Source organism: Wasmannia auropunctata, unplaced genomic scaffold (genome assembly GCF_000956235.1).
Source record: "Wasmannia auropunctata unplaced genomic scaffold, wasmannia.A_1.0 LD335903.1, whole genome shotgun sequence".
NCBI lineage: Eukaryota > Metazoa > Arthropoda > Insecta > Hymenoptera > Formicidae > Wasmannia > Wasmannia auropunctata.
In genome coordinates, this window is record NW_012026987.1 from 1,656,755 (window position 1) to 1,674,473 (window position 17,719).

General features: G+C 42.3%; 2 protein-coding genes across 2 annotated transcripts in view; one reads left to right on the forward strand and one right to left on the reverse strand.

Moving 5' to 3' along the window:
- The window catches only part of LOC105455353 (synaptosomal-associated protein 25), a 33,572-nt gene extending 23,891 nt beyond the window's left edge, over positions 1-9,681 (forward strand). Inside the window, exons 4-6 of the mRNA XM_011698619.1 lie at positions 187-304; positions 861-1,134; positions 7,078-9,681. Coding sequence (XP_011696921.1) covers positions 187-304; positions 861-1,134; positions 7,078-7,140 — 455 coding nt within the window. The 3' untranslated portion in view covers positions 7,141-9,681. The remainder of the gene's footprint in view (positions 1-186; positions 305-860; positions 1,135-7,077) is intronic.
- A 3,676-nt stretch (positions 9,682-13,357) lies between these two features.
- Positions 13,358-17,268, reverse strand: LOC105455355 (replication protein A 70 kDa DNA-binding subunit). Its single transcript, XM_011698620.1, has 13 exons — positions 17,060-17,268; positions 16,942-16,989; positions 16,373-16,578; positions 16,150-16,289; positions 15,942-16,038; positions 15,701-15,863; positions 15,413-15,617; positions 14,970-15,082; positions 14,725-14,900; positions 14,261-14,498; positions 14,080-14,163; positions 13,809-14,003; positions 13,358-13,630 (listed from the first exon to the last, which is right to left on the reverse strand). Exons 1-13 carry the CDS (start codon positions 17,087-17,089, stop codon positions 13,508-13,510), a joined length of 1,818 nt encoding a protein of 605 aa, XP_011696922.1. The 5' UTR covers positions 17,090-17,268; the 3' UTR covers positions 13,358-13,507.
- Between the last annotated feature and the right edge of the window lie 451 nt (positions 17,269-17,719).

A 17,719-nucleotide genomic window follows, 5' to 3' on the forward strand; every position in this document is an offset into this window, starting at 1 on the left:
ATAGAGAGTGTCATAGACACTCGTCCAAGTCGAATTTAGTTCTCGCTTTTGTAGAGCGTTCGCTATGGCTTCTAATTAGAGGTAACGATCTTTTTCGCGTGGTTGCCCTTTCCCCTTCGTGTGTCTCCGCGAGCGAGAATTACCTTATCGCCATCTGACGTTATATTTTTGTAAAAAAAAAAACAGAACAGCTGGACCGAATCGAGGAGGGCATGGACCAGATTAACGCCGACATGAAAGAGGCCGAGAAAAATCTCACCGGAATGGAGAAGTGCTGCGGCCTTTGCGTTCTTCCTTGTAATAAGTACGACACAACTTCTTTAACGTCTCTTATACCTCTCTTCTTTTTGCGCTGTCACTCCTCTTCCTTAAAGAAGAAAAAAAAGTCGAGAAAAATTCTCTGTATACTTTCCATCTCATTAAGTTTGCTATTAATAAGATGCACGATTAGCTTGCACGTGCGCTAAGAGATAAATTTAATGCGTCCCCGTATTTAGGAGATTAATTTAAGAAGATGAATTGAATAATTGAAGACATGTTGACCATGTTCAAGAAATAGTCATTGAAATTCTATCAGACCTGAATTTTCATGAAAATTGCAAATTGATGTATCGTAATAGATTTAGCGTAATTTCTCGAAATGAAATAATGATGTGTCTATCTACAAATCAATTTAAGTGCAAATTATGAAGTAAAGTAGCGCAAATCTGCAGTATTAGCGGAATTAATTTTATTGCACGCGTGACTTTTTAAGTTCGACTTTCAAATCGATGTTTGTCCACTGAACACGTCAAGTCCTTAAATTTTCCTCCCGAGACAAACTTAATCGCGTCGCTCGCGCGACGATCTTGCGCGCGCAGAGGCGCCAGTTTTAAGGAAGACGAGGGCACGTGGAAGGGCAACGACGACGGCAAGGTCGTGAACAACCAGCCGCAACGGGTGATGGACGACCGCAACGGTCTCGGGCCGCAGACCGGCTACATCGCCAAGATCACGAACGACGCGCGGGAGGGGGAGATGGAGGAGAACATGGGCCAGGTGAACACGATGATCGGCAACCTGAGGAACATGGCGATTGACATGGGCAGCGAGCTCGAGAATCAGAACCGGCAGATCGACAGGATCAACCGCAAGGTGAGTGGCAGGAAGCGAGTAATGGCGAGTGAATGCGCAGCACCGGCGTCCCAAGCGCTGCACCGCAGTCGTCGCGCGACTTGGCATGGCTCTTAAAGAAAAAAAAACCACCCGCGAACGGCGATCCGCGTCTCGTCGACATACGTAACGCGAGGCATTGGTCGAGAGAACGGGGCATCTCGGAGAGATCATTGGACTCGGAGCAAGATAGAGCGTTTAAAGCTTGGCGCTGCCTATCGCACCCTTGCTCCGAGTTAATTAACGTAAATTAGCAGATTGTGTGTTTGAAGTAAAGAATTCTCGAAAGATTTACGGTGAAGATCGAAAAAATGAAAACTTTTTCCTTAATTAGCTATGCTGTTGTTTGTATCGTTTGATGCAGAAGACTGTGTCTTTTTAATTCACAAACGACTGTCGTCTAATTTCATAGATTGATGATATACTCTGTGTATTCGAGACGCTTTACATAAATTTCACTAAAGTTGTTGGGCTATCGTTGAAAGTGTAGATCAATAAACTTGAAACTATCAATACAACCTTCGAGACATAATCCTGTATGTCGATGAGATTATTGAAGTCCAATGCACATCTGCGAATAGCGCTACCAGCAAATATTGAACCAATCGAATCACCCTTAGAAATTTTAATTAAAATAACTCGGATGAAAAGTTGTAAATCCAAAAGTTCAAATACAGAAAGCGAAAAATTTGAAACCCCCTCTCGGGCTTGGAAATCATGAAACTTTTATTGGTCGAAAAGCATTTTTAATTTCCGATTACTAATTACTAATCTCTGAATTTTGAAATTGAATCCGTGGATTCCACAAATCTGTAATGCCATTAATTATATTTGAACCGACATATTTATAGTTGACGTTGAATTTTTGTTGAGAAAAACGTTGAGAAAAATAGAAAAATTAATTCTTAACTTAATTAACTTTTAATTTACCCGAACTGGTAATGTGTACTTACAATGGACGTGCACAAAACGTTAATTTAATCAGGCGCAATTAACGCTACGGTCTGAGAGATAATCGATGTGGCTTCACACTGTTTGCACGTGTGTGTTGGACTACTGTAGGACGAGCTGACACGTGTCTCGATTTAGATATGCGTGAATTTCTATATGTCACAATGCACAGGCTCAGAGCGATGCACATCACGTTCGTCGTCGCTTTCGCTTTCTTATGTATCTTTCCTTCCTTCCTTCCTTCCTTCCTTTCTTCCTTTCTTCCTTCCTTCCTTCCTTCCTTCCTTCCTTCATGTTCTTCCTGTCCTTATACGTCACATGATCCGAATCCCAGACAGGTATCTCAACGACATCCGTTGTCACCTTTTTCGTCTTTTCCTCCGAAGACAAGAATATCCAAAAGCACTATCTTCCGATTTGCTCAACGCAATTTTCGATAACGAACTTTAATCCTAATCGATATACTATATGTAAATATCTTGGTTATTTGAGTAATAAATAATAAATTACAAAAATACGCAAATATTCGGAAACTTGATGTTCTTTAAATACATATAGGAACCTTTCCTCTTTATTTCGATTGCTCTTAATTATATCGAGCTTTATGTTAGAAATGCAGAGATGCTCTCGCGTCTCTCAACGAATTATAAAAGTTCTTATAATTGGCGAGTTCGAAACAAATGCCTCTGCTCTTTAGGATTGAAGTTCGGAACGTGATCACAATTGCGAATTTGTGGAAGGGCAATTTCAAGATCGATTCCCGGAAATCTCTGTGAAATTCCAAAGGATTTCATTGCAACGCGAGACTGCATGCTCACGCACATCGCACGATTTTAGCCGCCGCAATTTCCGCGCCCCCGCCACCCCCACGTCTTAAATATTGCGCCCTTATTCCACGGCTCCTCGCTGAAATTCTCCGCCCTATACTCGTCGATTGTTCCTTCAGCACAGCCTGCCTTCGGTGTTCTTGTATGTAACTGCACCACCCACGCGTCCAATCACGCTTCGGATTTACCTTTCCTTCTCTTTCTATTTTTTCTCTTTTTCACGAAAGTCTTTTTCGAGGGACTATGATATATTTTTCATAGATTTTCAACGCGTTGCGCATAAAATTACTGTCAAATTAAAATTTGAAGGAAAGAGATTTTTTTTAACTCAAAGATATAAAAAAGTGAAAAACTTTTAATTTAATTTTATTTTTGCGCAAAATAAATTGGTATAACTGTATCTCTCTTTAATTATAATCAATCAGATATTTTTTACAAAAAAGTAACATTTACTTTGCGAAGTGGGCAAAGTTTGTTGCGAATTTATGAGCGAAATATAGCAATTTATTTACTTAATTATGTCGTTTTAACGACGTAACAATTTTTAATATTCTTTTTTTCTTAAATAAAAATAGTTGAGAACTCGTGAGAACAGTTATCTCTAAATTTTTACCATAGTCTCTTTTAGTAGATCCTAGACAAAAGGAGACACACACAGAATTGTCTGATCATAAAACGCTTCTCGAACGATCAATATACGTATTCATAACACTTATGGTAACGATATTTCAATAATTATCTGTCATTACTTATTGCAACGCGCTGCTATTGAACTTGCGATCGATCTTTCTTGTCATATGACTCATATTTACCCGCATGTGATACGCTTGCAGCGTTTAACATTAAACCCGAATTAAACGCGCCAATCAATCGATATTGAAATATCAACATTTCCCCTCCAATCTTCGGCATTTATTCAGTCTAAATTTATCACCGAGCTATTTTTCCCTTCCCTTTCTCTATTCCTTTATTTTCTTATTAACAACAATTCTTCGCTTCTACCTTTTTTTTCCTTCACGCTATCGAAATTAACTTTTCTTAACATTTTTCCTTCGATCACATTATCGAATATTGATCGTTTGAGGAGCTTCGACTCTCTAAAGGCCATACGTTTTAAAATATAAATATATATTTGAAAGAAAAATTTTAATATAATTTTCTGTCCCTTGCACGTAATCCACACGTAATTTACATGTTAATCGGCTAATTTCGAAAATCCGTGATCCGAAGATAATTATGATGGTCTTTAGCGGGATGTCACAGTGGTGTACAATCTCGGACAGTCGGCGATTGATCAATGAAAGATTTATAGGCAAATCGAACGGGAGGAGGAAACAAGCGAGAGAGATACATCAATCGAGTATTAACTTTTCACGATTGCCAACGGGATTCAATTGATTCCTTTTAAATATAACGTCACACAAATCCGTGTACGATGTATATAATATTAGTTATCGATCGTATCTCGCTATATGATGGTGGCCAGCTGACGATTTTTCGTCGAGCAGCAAGTACGGTTCTCTCGGAAGCGAGCGAAGTGTAAAGAGAGGAGGGTTGCGAACGCGCATCTCCTGCGAAACCGCGATATTTGAGCCGAGACGAGAGAGATTGTACACCACTCGCCGGTGAATTAAAACCGCACAACCCCTTCCTCCATACACACACACACACATACCTCTGTGACCGAAACCCGAACTGATAATCCGCAGGGCGAGTCGAATGAAACGAGGATAGCCGTGGCGAACCAACGTGCGCACGCCCTGCTCAAGTAAAATGCGTCTTCTCTCTGTCTCCACGTATCCGCCTCCTCCGAGCCCCAAGTTACATATCACAGAGACGCCGTCTCGAACAGAAAACAAAAGAGAGAGAAATGGAGATTATACGCGCGTATTTATGTGTATTACGCATGTAGGGAAGCCTGATTGTGAGACACACGCGATCTCGGGGCTGGGATTGTTCGGTGGGGGGGGGTGGGCGCGCGAGTTTAAGCGGTAGGACGTTAAGTGCTGAAATTATAAAATCCACGCGCTTAGATTATTAGTTATCGGATAGAATTGTTTGAATTGTTGATTTGTCAAATATAATAGGTCTAACGCGTATAGCGCGACATTGTGTACGCGCGCGAATATTGTGCGCGACTTACCGAGAGTTACAACATCGCCGTATCATTTCCGACTGCAATCTTTAATTTATCGCGGCGGTCGAGGGTGTGATAATATTGCAATTGCGGAACGTGATATTTTGAAATACCGTTTGGAATATCGTTTGGAATATCGAATTATTCGAATACTCCCAGCTCTGCGAACGAAAGTTCCCCACTGTCCCCCCGCCCCGTCCGTCCGTACCCTTCCCGTTCCCACCACCTTTGCTGTTTTCTCATCGTCGCCCGGGCACCAACCCGATCCGCTAGCAACCTCTGTGCAACAACGGAAAACCACCACCACCACCACTAAATAACTACCACTTCTACTACTTCTATCACCACTACCAAGCTTTCCGTCGATATGTACGACGATATACAGTGAACAGCCGCTCGATAGCCGCGGTACACGAAAGAGCTTCTTAGGTGGGAATGGCCGATCTGGTATTCGCCCACGGCCGGATTGCGCTAAGGGAATATAATCTTGCCGGTAATCTCTCGAAAGCTTGTAAGCTTGCGAAAAATCTTTATTGTCCACAAGTCAAAAGCCACGAGTGTTTGTTTATTTTTTTCGGTCAGAAGAAGATTCAATTTCAGATTCAGTCGTTTGCTAAATTGCTATAGAATTGCGGGATGCACCTCGTGTATCTCGAATGTGTCACGCTGACGAGCGTGACACATTGAGGAACGATCGGTGTCCCATCTGTTTAATCACGGACGTTAATGGATCTGAGATCGATGGAGGGGAATTTGTGTGCCCTTTTAGTAATTGTTGCAGTTAATAATGTGACAATCAATTAATTTATGACCTAATATTCAAAAAATAATTCTAGACGAGTTCTAAATTATATTGTACGTCTGGAAATATTATTTCGGCAGAAGCGCGACGTGTACCGCGGCTATCGCGAGCGGCATGAGCATCGCACTGGGATGTGTCATCGTTTTCCGTACACACGCCTTGTTACAAGGCCCCGTCACACGTGCTGTCACTCTCGTTGTGATTGTGTCACGAACGGGGCGTCGCCGCCGCCGTCAACGACGGCGTCGGAATGCCTCTCGTTGATCCCTTTGAACCCCGCGTGTCGGGATCGCACCGTTCGATGCTCCTCGGGGTCGATCGGGTTAACACGCTTGACACACGTCGCGGAGGAGCCTGCAGCATGCGAATTTCATCCTTCCCGCAAACAGCCGCGTGGAGATGTGTTCGCGACTATTTATTAGTCGTACGCACGCGGAGGTCTGAGTATAATGAGCTTCGGGATTCTTGGAGAATTTTTCGCGTGGAATCGCATCGTCTTCCCGAAATCGCGTGCGCGGAAGGGAAAAAGAAATCTTGCTATTGCGATACTTTCGGAAACTTTTTGCTTTATTTCACGCGAAACAAAAGAAATCTCGCTATACACTGAAAGATTATTCGATTATATCGAGGATTCTTCCGGCAAAACAGAAAAATAGCGAATTCGCGGCCGAAACGGAGCAATCCGTTCCTGGCGAACGCGTCTTGCTGTCGCAACGAAACCGTCGTCTCTTAGTCGGTGGCGGAATAGAAATCGATTTGTCATTATAGCGAGACGATCCGCGAATTCAGCGCGAAGCAATTTTCGCGAATGAGAATCTTCGTAACAATCTTTCCCGTTTGTCCACGAAAGTGAAAGAACACCGAAATTCTCCGCGACAGCGCGAAAACAATCTCCGCGTCAAATTGACGTCGCCGCCGCGATCGATACTCGTTTCCTCGCGCGCTTGACGAAAGCGCGTCGACGTTTACGCGAGCGGCAAATTTTCCGAGAATCTTTCAGCTCCCGTAAGGCCTCCTCAGGGAAAAGAGACCAAAAAAAAAAAAGGAAAAGAATCACGTTCCGACGCAGCGTCGAGAAACTTTAAGCTATTCCGATCCCCGGAAGCCCCTCGACTCCGCACCAATGTCGATCGGCCCTCGACGTTCGCGCAGCTCGCGACGCATACGACATTTGCGTTCTTGTTTTTTCTTTGTTCTCTGCCACGCAGGGCGAATCGAACGAGACGAGGATACAGGTGGCCAACGAGCGAGCTCATCAGCTACTCAAGTAAGCGGCCACGCTCTCAGTCGACCATCCGCACCCCGTCGGCCGCCACGAGCGTCACTACCATCACCCTCCACCACTACCACCACCACCAACAACAACAACAACAACACAACAGCAACAAGAACAACATCGACACCAACAGCAATCAGCACAATTACACTCGACAAGTCCACTCGATCGTTTGCTCGCGGTCTATCGCGTTTCGTCTGTTAGAACGTTGTTTCTTCGTTCGCGTTCACCGATGCCTCTCGAGTTTGGTATCGGGGTCGGGACATGTAATACTTAATGATACATACTTAACCCTAAACTTGACTTGAGTGGATTCCGTAAAATGCAGTTTTCAGAATTTTGTAATATTCCTTTTTTCGAGTTCCCGTAAGCAAGGGACCGCGTGAGTCTCGTGCTCGCTCTCTAAAAATCATCGCGAAGATATATACGTAAAAGGACTTGCGATCTCTTGAACGTCTTTCGGACATTTTGGCACGGTCTCTCTTTTAAGATTATTATATTAATTACATAATTACATATATATATATATATAATTCGCTCCGCGAACGATGCGGCTGGGGAGATCGACGTGAAAGAAAAAAATAAACGCCTGAATTTGTTGTCGTACTCTGGTGAGTATCCGCTACATTTCCTTCGTATAATATAATCTTGGATTTTCACTTGCTTGTAATGTAACTTCTGCAAGTTTAGGGTTAACACACGCCGAAGTAGATTCTCGCGGTTACAGATTCGGAGATTGAGTTTGATTTTCGGCTTAAGATTTTGCGGGCCGCGCAAGAGTTCCTCCGGTTTCCTGATTTAACGCGCGTCGAAAGACACGCCCGATCTAATTTTCCGATCGAACTTCAACTTCATTAGTTCGGCAATCCGTTCTGCAGCCGTAAATTAGATTTAATCTCCGACACGGGCTTTTTGTCTTTACAATGGCAATAATTTCGCCGATTCGAAAGAGCCTTCGAAGATTTCGAGGCGTCAGTGCGGCTAATATCGGTCATCAAAGCTGAATTAAAAAACGGATCTCTAAACTTAAGATTAACGGAACGGTTCTCATTGTACCGAAATCAACAACGAAGAAGCCGATGGAATTTTTCCTCTAGCCCGGCAAAAGCGTCGAGTTTATCGCGTAGTTTAAAAAATAACGGAGCGAAATCCAATCTCCGGTTTAGGAACGAGCGGCGTTCGTTCCCTTTGCCGGTAGAGTTGGGCGCGTTGAACGATGTTGGAACTTAAATAAAAAATATATATATATATTATATATACCTCTCGTTAGTCACACACATTACACGTAACACAAACCGGGGAGATTAAATGCACGAAAAATTGCCAGCGATTAATTCAATTCTCTCGGTTTAATCGACTCTAGAGAGTCGAGCGGGATACTGCAGTATCTGGAAACGCAGGTAACAAACGAAGGGGGAAAAAACAGAGGAAGGAACAAGATAATAGTACAAAAATTACTACACTTATCTCCCGTTAGGAAAGAAAAAAGAGATTACGAGTACAATACAATTTATTTATTTGTCTCATCGTGTATTGCCGCTCTCCGCGATTATAAAACTTGCGCTTGAGGATCAACATTCGAACGTGTCAGCGAATATACACTATCTACAAGCGAAAAGGGAAGCGACACACTAAATCTCCCTCTCCCTCGAGTCTCCTCTGAAACGCAGGGGGTTGTTTCGCCCCCTCCCTCTCCCCATCCCTCCTGATCGGATTACGCGCATTCCCGAGGTCCGGGGTATCGCGAATAATTTTCGCGAGCGTTTCGCGAATTTCGCCGGGTGCTCGCGAGAGGTATGCGGAGAGATCGCGCGGCGACACTTGGAGGAGGAAGGGAGTGGAATCGCGCGAGCGCGAAGGACGAGGGAGCAGGACGGAGGTGGAAGAAGAGGAAGGAACAACAAGTATTATAAGAAGAAGAAGAAGGAGAGGACTCACATGGCGAGATAATCGAAGCAACGAAGAGAACGCGTTCAGCCACACATGATTATTAGGAGTCGGTTGAAGCTGTAGATAGAGCGAGGTCTTCTTTCGTCGTTTTTAAAGAAAAAAAATAAAATAAAAGCTCGACTCGCACTCGACAACGTAGAACGTAGGTGTTACTCCCCCTTGTCCCCTCCCTCCCCCTGTCCCTCCGGTCCAGCTCACCCGCCCAGTTTCTCCCCTTTCCTCCCCCAATTCTCTCCCCTTTTGCGCCAATCGCGCCGAGATCACAGTAAGGTTTAACTCCAAAGAAAGAATTGTACATTACTGTATTTACACGAGGGCGACGTACCTACCTTGTTAAATCGTACGATGTGGAGAAGGAGGTCGGTATAGAGAAGCCTTGACGCGGCTCGAGAATCGATATCCGTCGGTGATCCTGGACGAACGTCGTGATTCTGGGAGGGGGTGAACCTTACTTAAAAAAAAAAAAAAACCAGCGAGATAGCGATGATAGGTCCTCGCGTAGTAAAGTTTTTAGTAATACCCGTGAAATTTTTCAAGGGGGATGTATGTACACGCCTGGGGTCATAGTATTCATCGCGACGATTTTGTAAAAAAAAAAAACCGCTAGTTCACACGAATTCGCTAGAAATTGCGAGATCCGACGATCGTCGAAGTCCTTGCACCTATCGCGACCTTTTGTCCTTTCTAGCGCGCTGCACCTTTGAGAAAGAGAGAAAGAGAAAGAGAGAGAGAGAGAGAGATCGGATCAATTTACAGAGAGAGCTCGAGAGATAGAGAAGTTAACGGTAATTGGCGCTCTGGTTTCTGAATCGCGGGAAGAAAGGGTGACATTTTACGGGTAAAACGAGCCAACGGATGTCGGTCTCGAGCGGCGCGGCTAGTAAGGATCTGAGCACAAATAACTGCGTAGCCTTTTCGATTTCGCTTGTCCTTTGCTTTCTCTCGGAGAGGGAAGAATTAAAAAAAACGCCCTTCGGACGCTTCGCCGGACGAACGTGTTACAAGAGGAGTGAAAGGGTTCGTACGAATTTTGAGAATGATAGAGAGAGAGAGAGAGAGAGAGAGATATGAAGACATAAAGTAAAAGTGCGTGTGAGAGTGAGAGAGAGATTGTGCTAACGACGCGAGATCATTAGGCCTATAGTGATCACTTAGGTCGAGAGAGATTTTAAATAATTATAAATAGATGTGGGTGCGTGATGTGTGCACGCGATAGCCGTCTACTCCATCTCCGTCGTGTTGCTCCTCAACGATTGTTCCCTCGGCCAGGTTCTCGGGACAAGTCTTCTTCGACGAGGGTGTTCGAGTCATCGACAGCTTTCGAAAGGCGCACGATATTGACAGTCGTCGAAAGTTGCCAATGAAATTCCTTAACGCTCGAAGGAGAGAAGACCGACTTCGGATCCGGTCGGGAGATTCAATGTTAAAAAGCAACGTGGCCACAGAAGCAGGAGGCGCACGGCCGGTGTGCACACGTCAACCATTTATATATATAAATATATATATAAATATATACATATATTTATGCATATGTATACATAGTCGTGTAGGAAGCGAACGCGGTGAGCCCTTTCTTAAATAGCTCCTGAGTAGAAAAGAGTCGAGAGTTGCGAGAGAAGGCTACTTGACACGAGCGAGCGAGAGAGAGAGAGAGAGAGAGAGAGAGAAAGAGAGAGCGGAGAGTATCTTTATTATATATACATATATTATATATATATAAATAAACGAGTAAAAAATAGATATAAATATATACATACGTATAAATATATAAATATAATACGGGATCGAGCAATATTGTACTTGTTAAATTCGTCGTTACTGTTTATCACCGCCTATTGCGAGACTACGTACTTACTTATTTTAAAAGTATTATCCCCTCCCACCCCCCGGCCTCTCCCCCCCCCCTCTTTATCCCAATGATGATTAAGTCATATCGAATCTGCAGGTCTATGTGGTACATATTTTAAACACCTACTCACACAAACGTACACACAAATAATGTATAGAACAGGCAATTAGGTAGATAGATCAGTAGGAATATGACGATTAAAGAAAGACTAACGGAGTGAGGAGGATGAGATAAGAAAGAGTGCGTATGTGCATATGTGAGAGTGAAAGAGAGAAAGAAAGAGAGCGAGAACGAAAGAGGGATCTTGCGCGAACGCGAGAGAACTTAATAACGAGAATAACGACGCGAGAGATGAAGAGCGGGAGGAAATTCCGGAATTTAAGAATAAAAATCACGCTCTTTGTAAATGCGCGGGGTGTCCCGGGGCTGTCGGATGTGGCTCGTTCCCCCAGAATCGGGATGAAGGAGCGAAAGCGTTTTGCCTTGAATACAATCTCGTACCTGGAGATGATTCCTAGTACTTGAAATTATTTCATTTCGATGAAAATTTCTCGATAAATTTGGTGCTATACGAATAAGAATTTTTTTCCACCGGAATTAATCCTAAAATCAGTACTTGATCGTCTTGAATCAAGTCACTTTGGGGCTCCTAAATAACTCGCCGATTGACTAATAATCGTTTTCGCTTCGGAATATCCAGGGTATTCGTTCGCCTCGAGATACGTCAAGCAAAAATTAACGGAGTCGATAATAACGCGGATAGACGAGCTTAAATTAGAGCGAGACCTTCGCCGGGCCGGGGAGACACGATCGACAGATCCGGGTGGCATCTCCGCATACGAAACACGGAAACAATTCCATATCTCCTAAGCGACAATTACGTACCTTGACATAGCTAATCGCATCGAGAGTTAACGTTAACGGAGATCGAAAGAGCTCCAGCGGAACTGCCGGCAATGTGATATGCGGCCTCAATTTGCGACTAAGAGGCGTAAAACTTTCGGGAATCGATGCCGTGGCACGAGATCGAATTCACCTTTTACATCCGATCGGCACCAGAAAATCACGTTTCAATAATATTATTGTATTAACTATTATTTATATCTTTCCTTCTCAATTATTGATTCACTTCTGGAAAGATCTGGAAAGGAAAAAAATAATAGATATAAGTTCGTAGCACTTTCTCCTCTTTGATCCTTCATCTCGTAGACTTTCGTGAAATGATAGCCGATCCGAGATACACGAACGATTGATTTCGCGATCGAGCCGTCGGGACTCGTTCCATCGATCGATTCCTGCTACGGAAACGTGCGTTGGAGGTGCGGTGCCACCTCCTCGTGTACTTACCGCGAAATAACGAGTGCGAGAGACAAATTGTACTTGGGACCACCGTGCAAGACGTGCAAGGTGTCGTGGGGGGGCTATCTTCGAGGCACTCTCGTGGAAATCCATATATGTAATACAGAAGTAGAAAACGGCGACGGATGTAAGACTGGCCGAGGACGAGAATGTGAGGATCGCGACGCATGGGGGAAAACGCATTTGTAAATTGTAAAGTTACCGATGTAAGCAGGGAAAAAGACGGGACACGAGACCAGCTTTTCTCTTTTTAGTACCGATTATAATGTCGCTAGATGTTATTTACGATACCGTCGTATTAAAAAAAAAAAAGATGAAAAAGGAAAAAAAAGTTTTACTCCTCGGCAGTATCATTATAACAAATGCCTGTGTATTTTACTTCTTGGCAAATAATAAACCATCAAGTATTGTACGCCGCCCCGACTTCGCTCGATCTCCCGCAGGATCCTGTCGTCTAGAATTAAAGAATAGGTAAACTCTACCAGCCTACAGAATTCTACAAGAGACTCAATCTCACAATCGCGCTATCAAAGATAAATCGGAATCTTACAGCGTGACAAGTCGTTTTCAGATAAGGATCTGCTTTTGCGTAACGATCTTATCAACACTTTGCTAGACACTTTGAAACATATGTAAAAATATACGTGTATTCACAACGTGACAGTCGCGACAGAAATGATTCAGACGCATTTCGCGTTACAGTCTGAATAAATATTAAGTATTACATTGCTGTTGCACGCGGAATAATTCCGAAGCGATGCTGCAAGAATTTTAGGATCTGTAAAAGGAAAGCGAGGCAATGACAGTAACGAAATTGACATATTAATTGTTAATTTGTTATTTTCCAGTCATCTCACTTACTTATCAGATAATAATAAAAACGCGAGCGTCAATGTGTAAATTAGACACTTATTTTATAAAAATCGTGCTACAGGCACAATAATTGTTATATAGTAATTACAATACAAAGGAAAAATATAAATATTCTTAAAAGTAACGTAATGTAATTACATATATTTTAATTTTTTTGCGATACATCGGTTTTCTTTGCTTACATGAAAAAATAATTAAATTTCATCGAATGATAGAAACAAACAGAAAGAACTTCGAGAAAAACGTAAAAAAATAGATTGTACTTAATGCGCAAACTTTATGGCTTTAAACATAAACATCTCTTTCTCTTTAAACGCGAAATATGTGAAATTTAATTGGAATCCAACTTCTCAATGTGCGCCAGCTTGGAGACTTTCTCTGTTAGATGGGCCAGGTAAGTCTTGTAATTTACAGGCGCGACTGACGTACAGGTATGTCTTATTCTCATTTCATCCTGAGAAAAACGTAGAAATTATTAAAAAATAGTATTTTAGAAAATAATATACAAGATTGACTAAAAATACGAATTTTATGCAATGGTAAAAGGTAGACTATTGTTGTACAGACAATTAGAAAAGAAAAATGCGGAAGGAATCTTATTAACACGATAGCACGCACACTGTATTGATTACCTGGAAAAATTCCGATTTTGCCCTCAAGCTAAACGTGAACCTCTTGAAGCTCGCCTCGCCGAATTTCTGCAAAAAGGCCTCGTTATCGTTCTCCTTCAATTCCCCCAACTCTTGCGCCGACATCCCCAATATCTTTTCAGCTTGCTCACTGAAGGCAGTTATCCAGCGACTGCCTGTTGCATCCACTATATTCATCTGTAAATCGACATAAAACCGAACTGATATCTTTCAAATATAATAAATAAGAACGACGCGAAGACACAATACGTACACTCGCCAGCAAGCGATACGAGAAATTTGGATAATCCTTGTTACATTTCTCGCATCTAAAGACCCCGGTAGATTGATCGATCAACTGAAAATTGAACAGCATTTCACGGTAATTTCGCATTGAAGGGCAGTTTTAGAACTATGACAAATTTTTTTCAATAAATATATCCGTCGCACACTACCTTCTTCTTGCAACTTTCCACTGGGCATGACTTGTAGATAGCATTTTCCACGCGAATCATGTTAATAGTCGCCACCACCGTAAATGAATCTGGAAGATTCGTTTTCTCCCCCAATCGAGCTTCGGTCGCCTCTTGGAAAGTGTACAGCGGCGCGTTGAAATCACCACCGCCTCCAAGTGTTCTAGACAATGATTTCGCGGTCTCCGAATGACCGCCTGCAGTGTACCATCCGCGCAATCTGAAATTGACATTGTAATACATCAGCTAAATGTTATATTATTGCAACTTTATGTAATTATATCGTATATCTAAATTTTTAGAAATTGATAAAAAAATATAATTAAAAAATTAACATTAAAAATGTAAAGCAAATAAAAAATGAGGCCATTTCTCTCTAGTAAGACTAAATTTTAATTGTAATTAAGAAATTATGATTACTGTCTCAAAAGTCAGATTCAATATACCTGTGTGCTTCAGGACGATCAGGATCCTGTTCAACTACAGAGGATTGTAAAAGGGACAAGTTCTTTCCCCCATTGAATTCGCCCACGCGCGCTCCCTTAATGGCTAAGATTATTGGAGCCTCGGTATTAGAGCCATCGAAGTCCTCGGCTTGCTTTCCCCACATCGTAACGCATACCTGACAGAAAATTCATTTATTCACTCGTAACAGCAAAACAGTAAAATCTGGCGTGTCAAAATTATTTACCATCGTGCCGCTGTCATCGACGATATTAACGTCCCTCTTCACGAGGTCTCTGCCGGTAGTTCGCTGTACAAAGTGTTGTACATCGCCGACAGTTTTAACGACACCCAAAACATCTATTACGAACACGTCCATAATTTTCATATTAGTCGAATTATATACGAATCTTATTTTATCTTATCTCATATAAAATTTGCTATTTATTATCATATATAGTGAAACTTCTTTTTTTTAGCAAGCATTATCAATAGATATTCTTCAATAATTTTAGGAACAAGATTAAAGCAGATAACAAAATGTAATATAAAGGTCAACAGTTGATACAGATTTTATCGCAAGAAAATTATCAATAACACGTATAATCTATTGAAAAAAATCTATTGAGTGACGAAACTTTAATGTTTCAAATTTAATAGAAAATTTAATCGAACTGTTAAAAGGATTACCCATTAGATCATTCTTCTCTTTGTTCTCCACCTCGCTTATGGGACAGAAGTTAAACTGCAACGTCGGGATGTCATCGCTGTTCTCGTGGCAAGGCACGATCTCTGTATCGCCGGTCATCGTCATCTCGTAATCGTTCTTCAATGTATTAAACTGTTTGTTCGCCGCCTTCAGCAGGCACCGCGAGATATAGTACACATTTCCAGACTGCACAAACGAAACGGTTGATAGTTTAATCCTCCATAGAGAAAAAAAAGACTCGTACGCTGATTTCAGCCGCGCGACAGTACCTCTATCATGTCGTAGAACTTGTCGACCATATCTCTGAACGCGGTGCAGCGAATTTCGCCACTTTCGTCGATCAGGTCCATGGAGAAGAGCTTGCCCTCGCCGCGGGAGTTGCTCCACGTTTTGATCTGAGACTTGCTGGTCACGCGAACCTTGATCACCCACCTAAACGAAAATTATTATTTTTCAAAACGTCACACACATATCTAGAAATATCTTATGCATATAGAGTCAAACTATCACCTGTTCTGATATGGACTTAATGCCGCAATTGGTGTAGTGGACACAGTATCATTAGCGTGATAATCTGAATTTGAAGTAGCCGTTTTTGCTGAACCATCTGTCATAAGCAAGAAAGATTTCTTATTCCGCGACGAAAACATCATCAACACAAGTTGATCGGTAATTTATTCTAAACGCAATTTACGCAATAAATCAACGACATACTCACTTTGGTAACGTGTAGTTGAGGCAGACGTAGATGTAGATTCGGGCTCTGATTTTGTTTCTATGTTAGTTGGATTGCCTATCTTGCGTCCAACTTTGCTGCCAGAAGCCAATACGTCGATATCCAGTAACAATATCACGTGCCTGATAGAATAAAATATGTATTTGACATTTGAATTATTCAGAAATATTTCAATGTAAGACAAGAAAAATATATATATACATACTTTTCTCTTCCACTGTTGTTCACTGTGGTCAAATGGTAGTTTGTTATTTTACAGACTGCGTATTCATTCAAAATGTCGTCGGTGATCAAGTGATTTAACTGGGTGGCCAACATTGTGAACGAGTTCAGCTTCTGTCCGTCGGACACCAGCAGTCTGTACCGATCGGAGCCATCCTTGTTAGCGGTTACCGGCAGTTTCTTGTAGCCCTGCAAAATAGCATATATAATCACTTGGCATTCCACCCATTAAAAACCACAAGACAGAACTCCTTCAACCTATCCACAAAGCGTCAATGACTGTGAGCAAGAACTTGATGTACGACTATCGAGATAATATCAACGTGGCAGAGACACATCACGATGTCGTGACGCGCACTACATCAAGGCATGACAAGCTTCTTATCTCAATAAATCTATAGTCAAAATAAAAGCGATAGAAGCAGTGTCAAGATTCTGCAGGTTAGATGTTGCTGGCAAACGAGCCACGCTTCCTGGACGGCCAATTTCGCCCTAGGCGACCTACGAGGATGCGACAGAATAGAAAATTCGTCGCGGACTAATCGCACTCACCAATACTTGGAGTACAGGCTTCACGACTTCTATGCCCCGCATCATTTTCTGAAACGATCAGATTCCTGTTAAGAAATGCCACGCAATCAACGACGTATGTAGTCTCTAGCAGACTTACCTCCAACGCTCCTTCCGTTAATTCGTACATGATCGCAGTTTATTATTGTCACCGTGGACCGAAGAGTTCTATCAATCTCTAATTTGTGATTGCGTTGCTCTTAGACCCCCGGTTTCCAGTTGTTATCCAGTGGTTTCCCGCCGAACAAGTCGACACCAGTCGACACCGACATCGACCAGCGTTCCGCAAGCGATTGTTTCGCCCCCTTCAAGTGTTCCACCAGAGACTCTGGTTCCACAAAGAAAGACGTATCGTCACGTTCCATAAATTATACCGCCTAATTAACTCACGAATGTAATAACGATCCACATGGTTATTACAATCTTTTTTTTTTGCGTGATTAAACCACGCAAAAAAAAACAAGTACAAATTGCGCAAATGAAATTTGCGTAGTGGAAATCGGGAATCGACCAATCAGATAAGACTCTCTCTCCAATGCATTTTACTCGAAAAAATTAACGTAAACATTTATCAATTTATATAATTAGAATTTTTGCTTCGAACGAATTAACTTCGATCCCTCCGATTAATCGAGTTACAAGTTAATAGAAATCCGATCAAAGTCATTCTAATTCCCATGCGGAACATGTTGAAAATCCGCCTTGACGACCACGTGCGTCGCCGGAAGCGTGGCCTGCGACCGGCTGCGCGCCGGAAGCT

What these genes read in the sequence shown, in the direction of transcription:
- LOC105455355 (XM_011698620.1), bottom strand. Translation starts at nt 17,089, where the DNA reads ATGTACGAATTAACGGAAGGAGCGTTGGAG. An exon ending in TAACGGAAGGAGCGTTGGAG is followed by an intron (nt 16,990 to 17,059) that starts GTAAGTCTGCTA and finishes TGATCGTTTCAG; the next exon opens with AAAATGATGCGGGGCATAGA. An exon ending in TCGATGACAGCGGCACGATG is followed by an intron (nt 14,901 to 14,969) that starts GTAAATAATTTT and finishes ATTTTCTGTCAG; the next exon opens with GTATGCGTTACGATGTGGGG.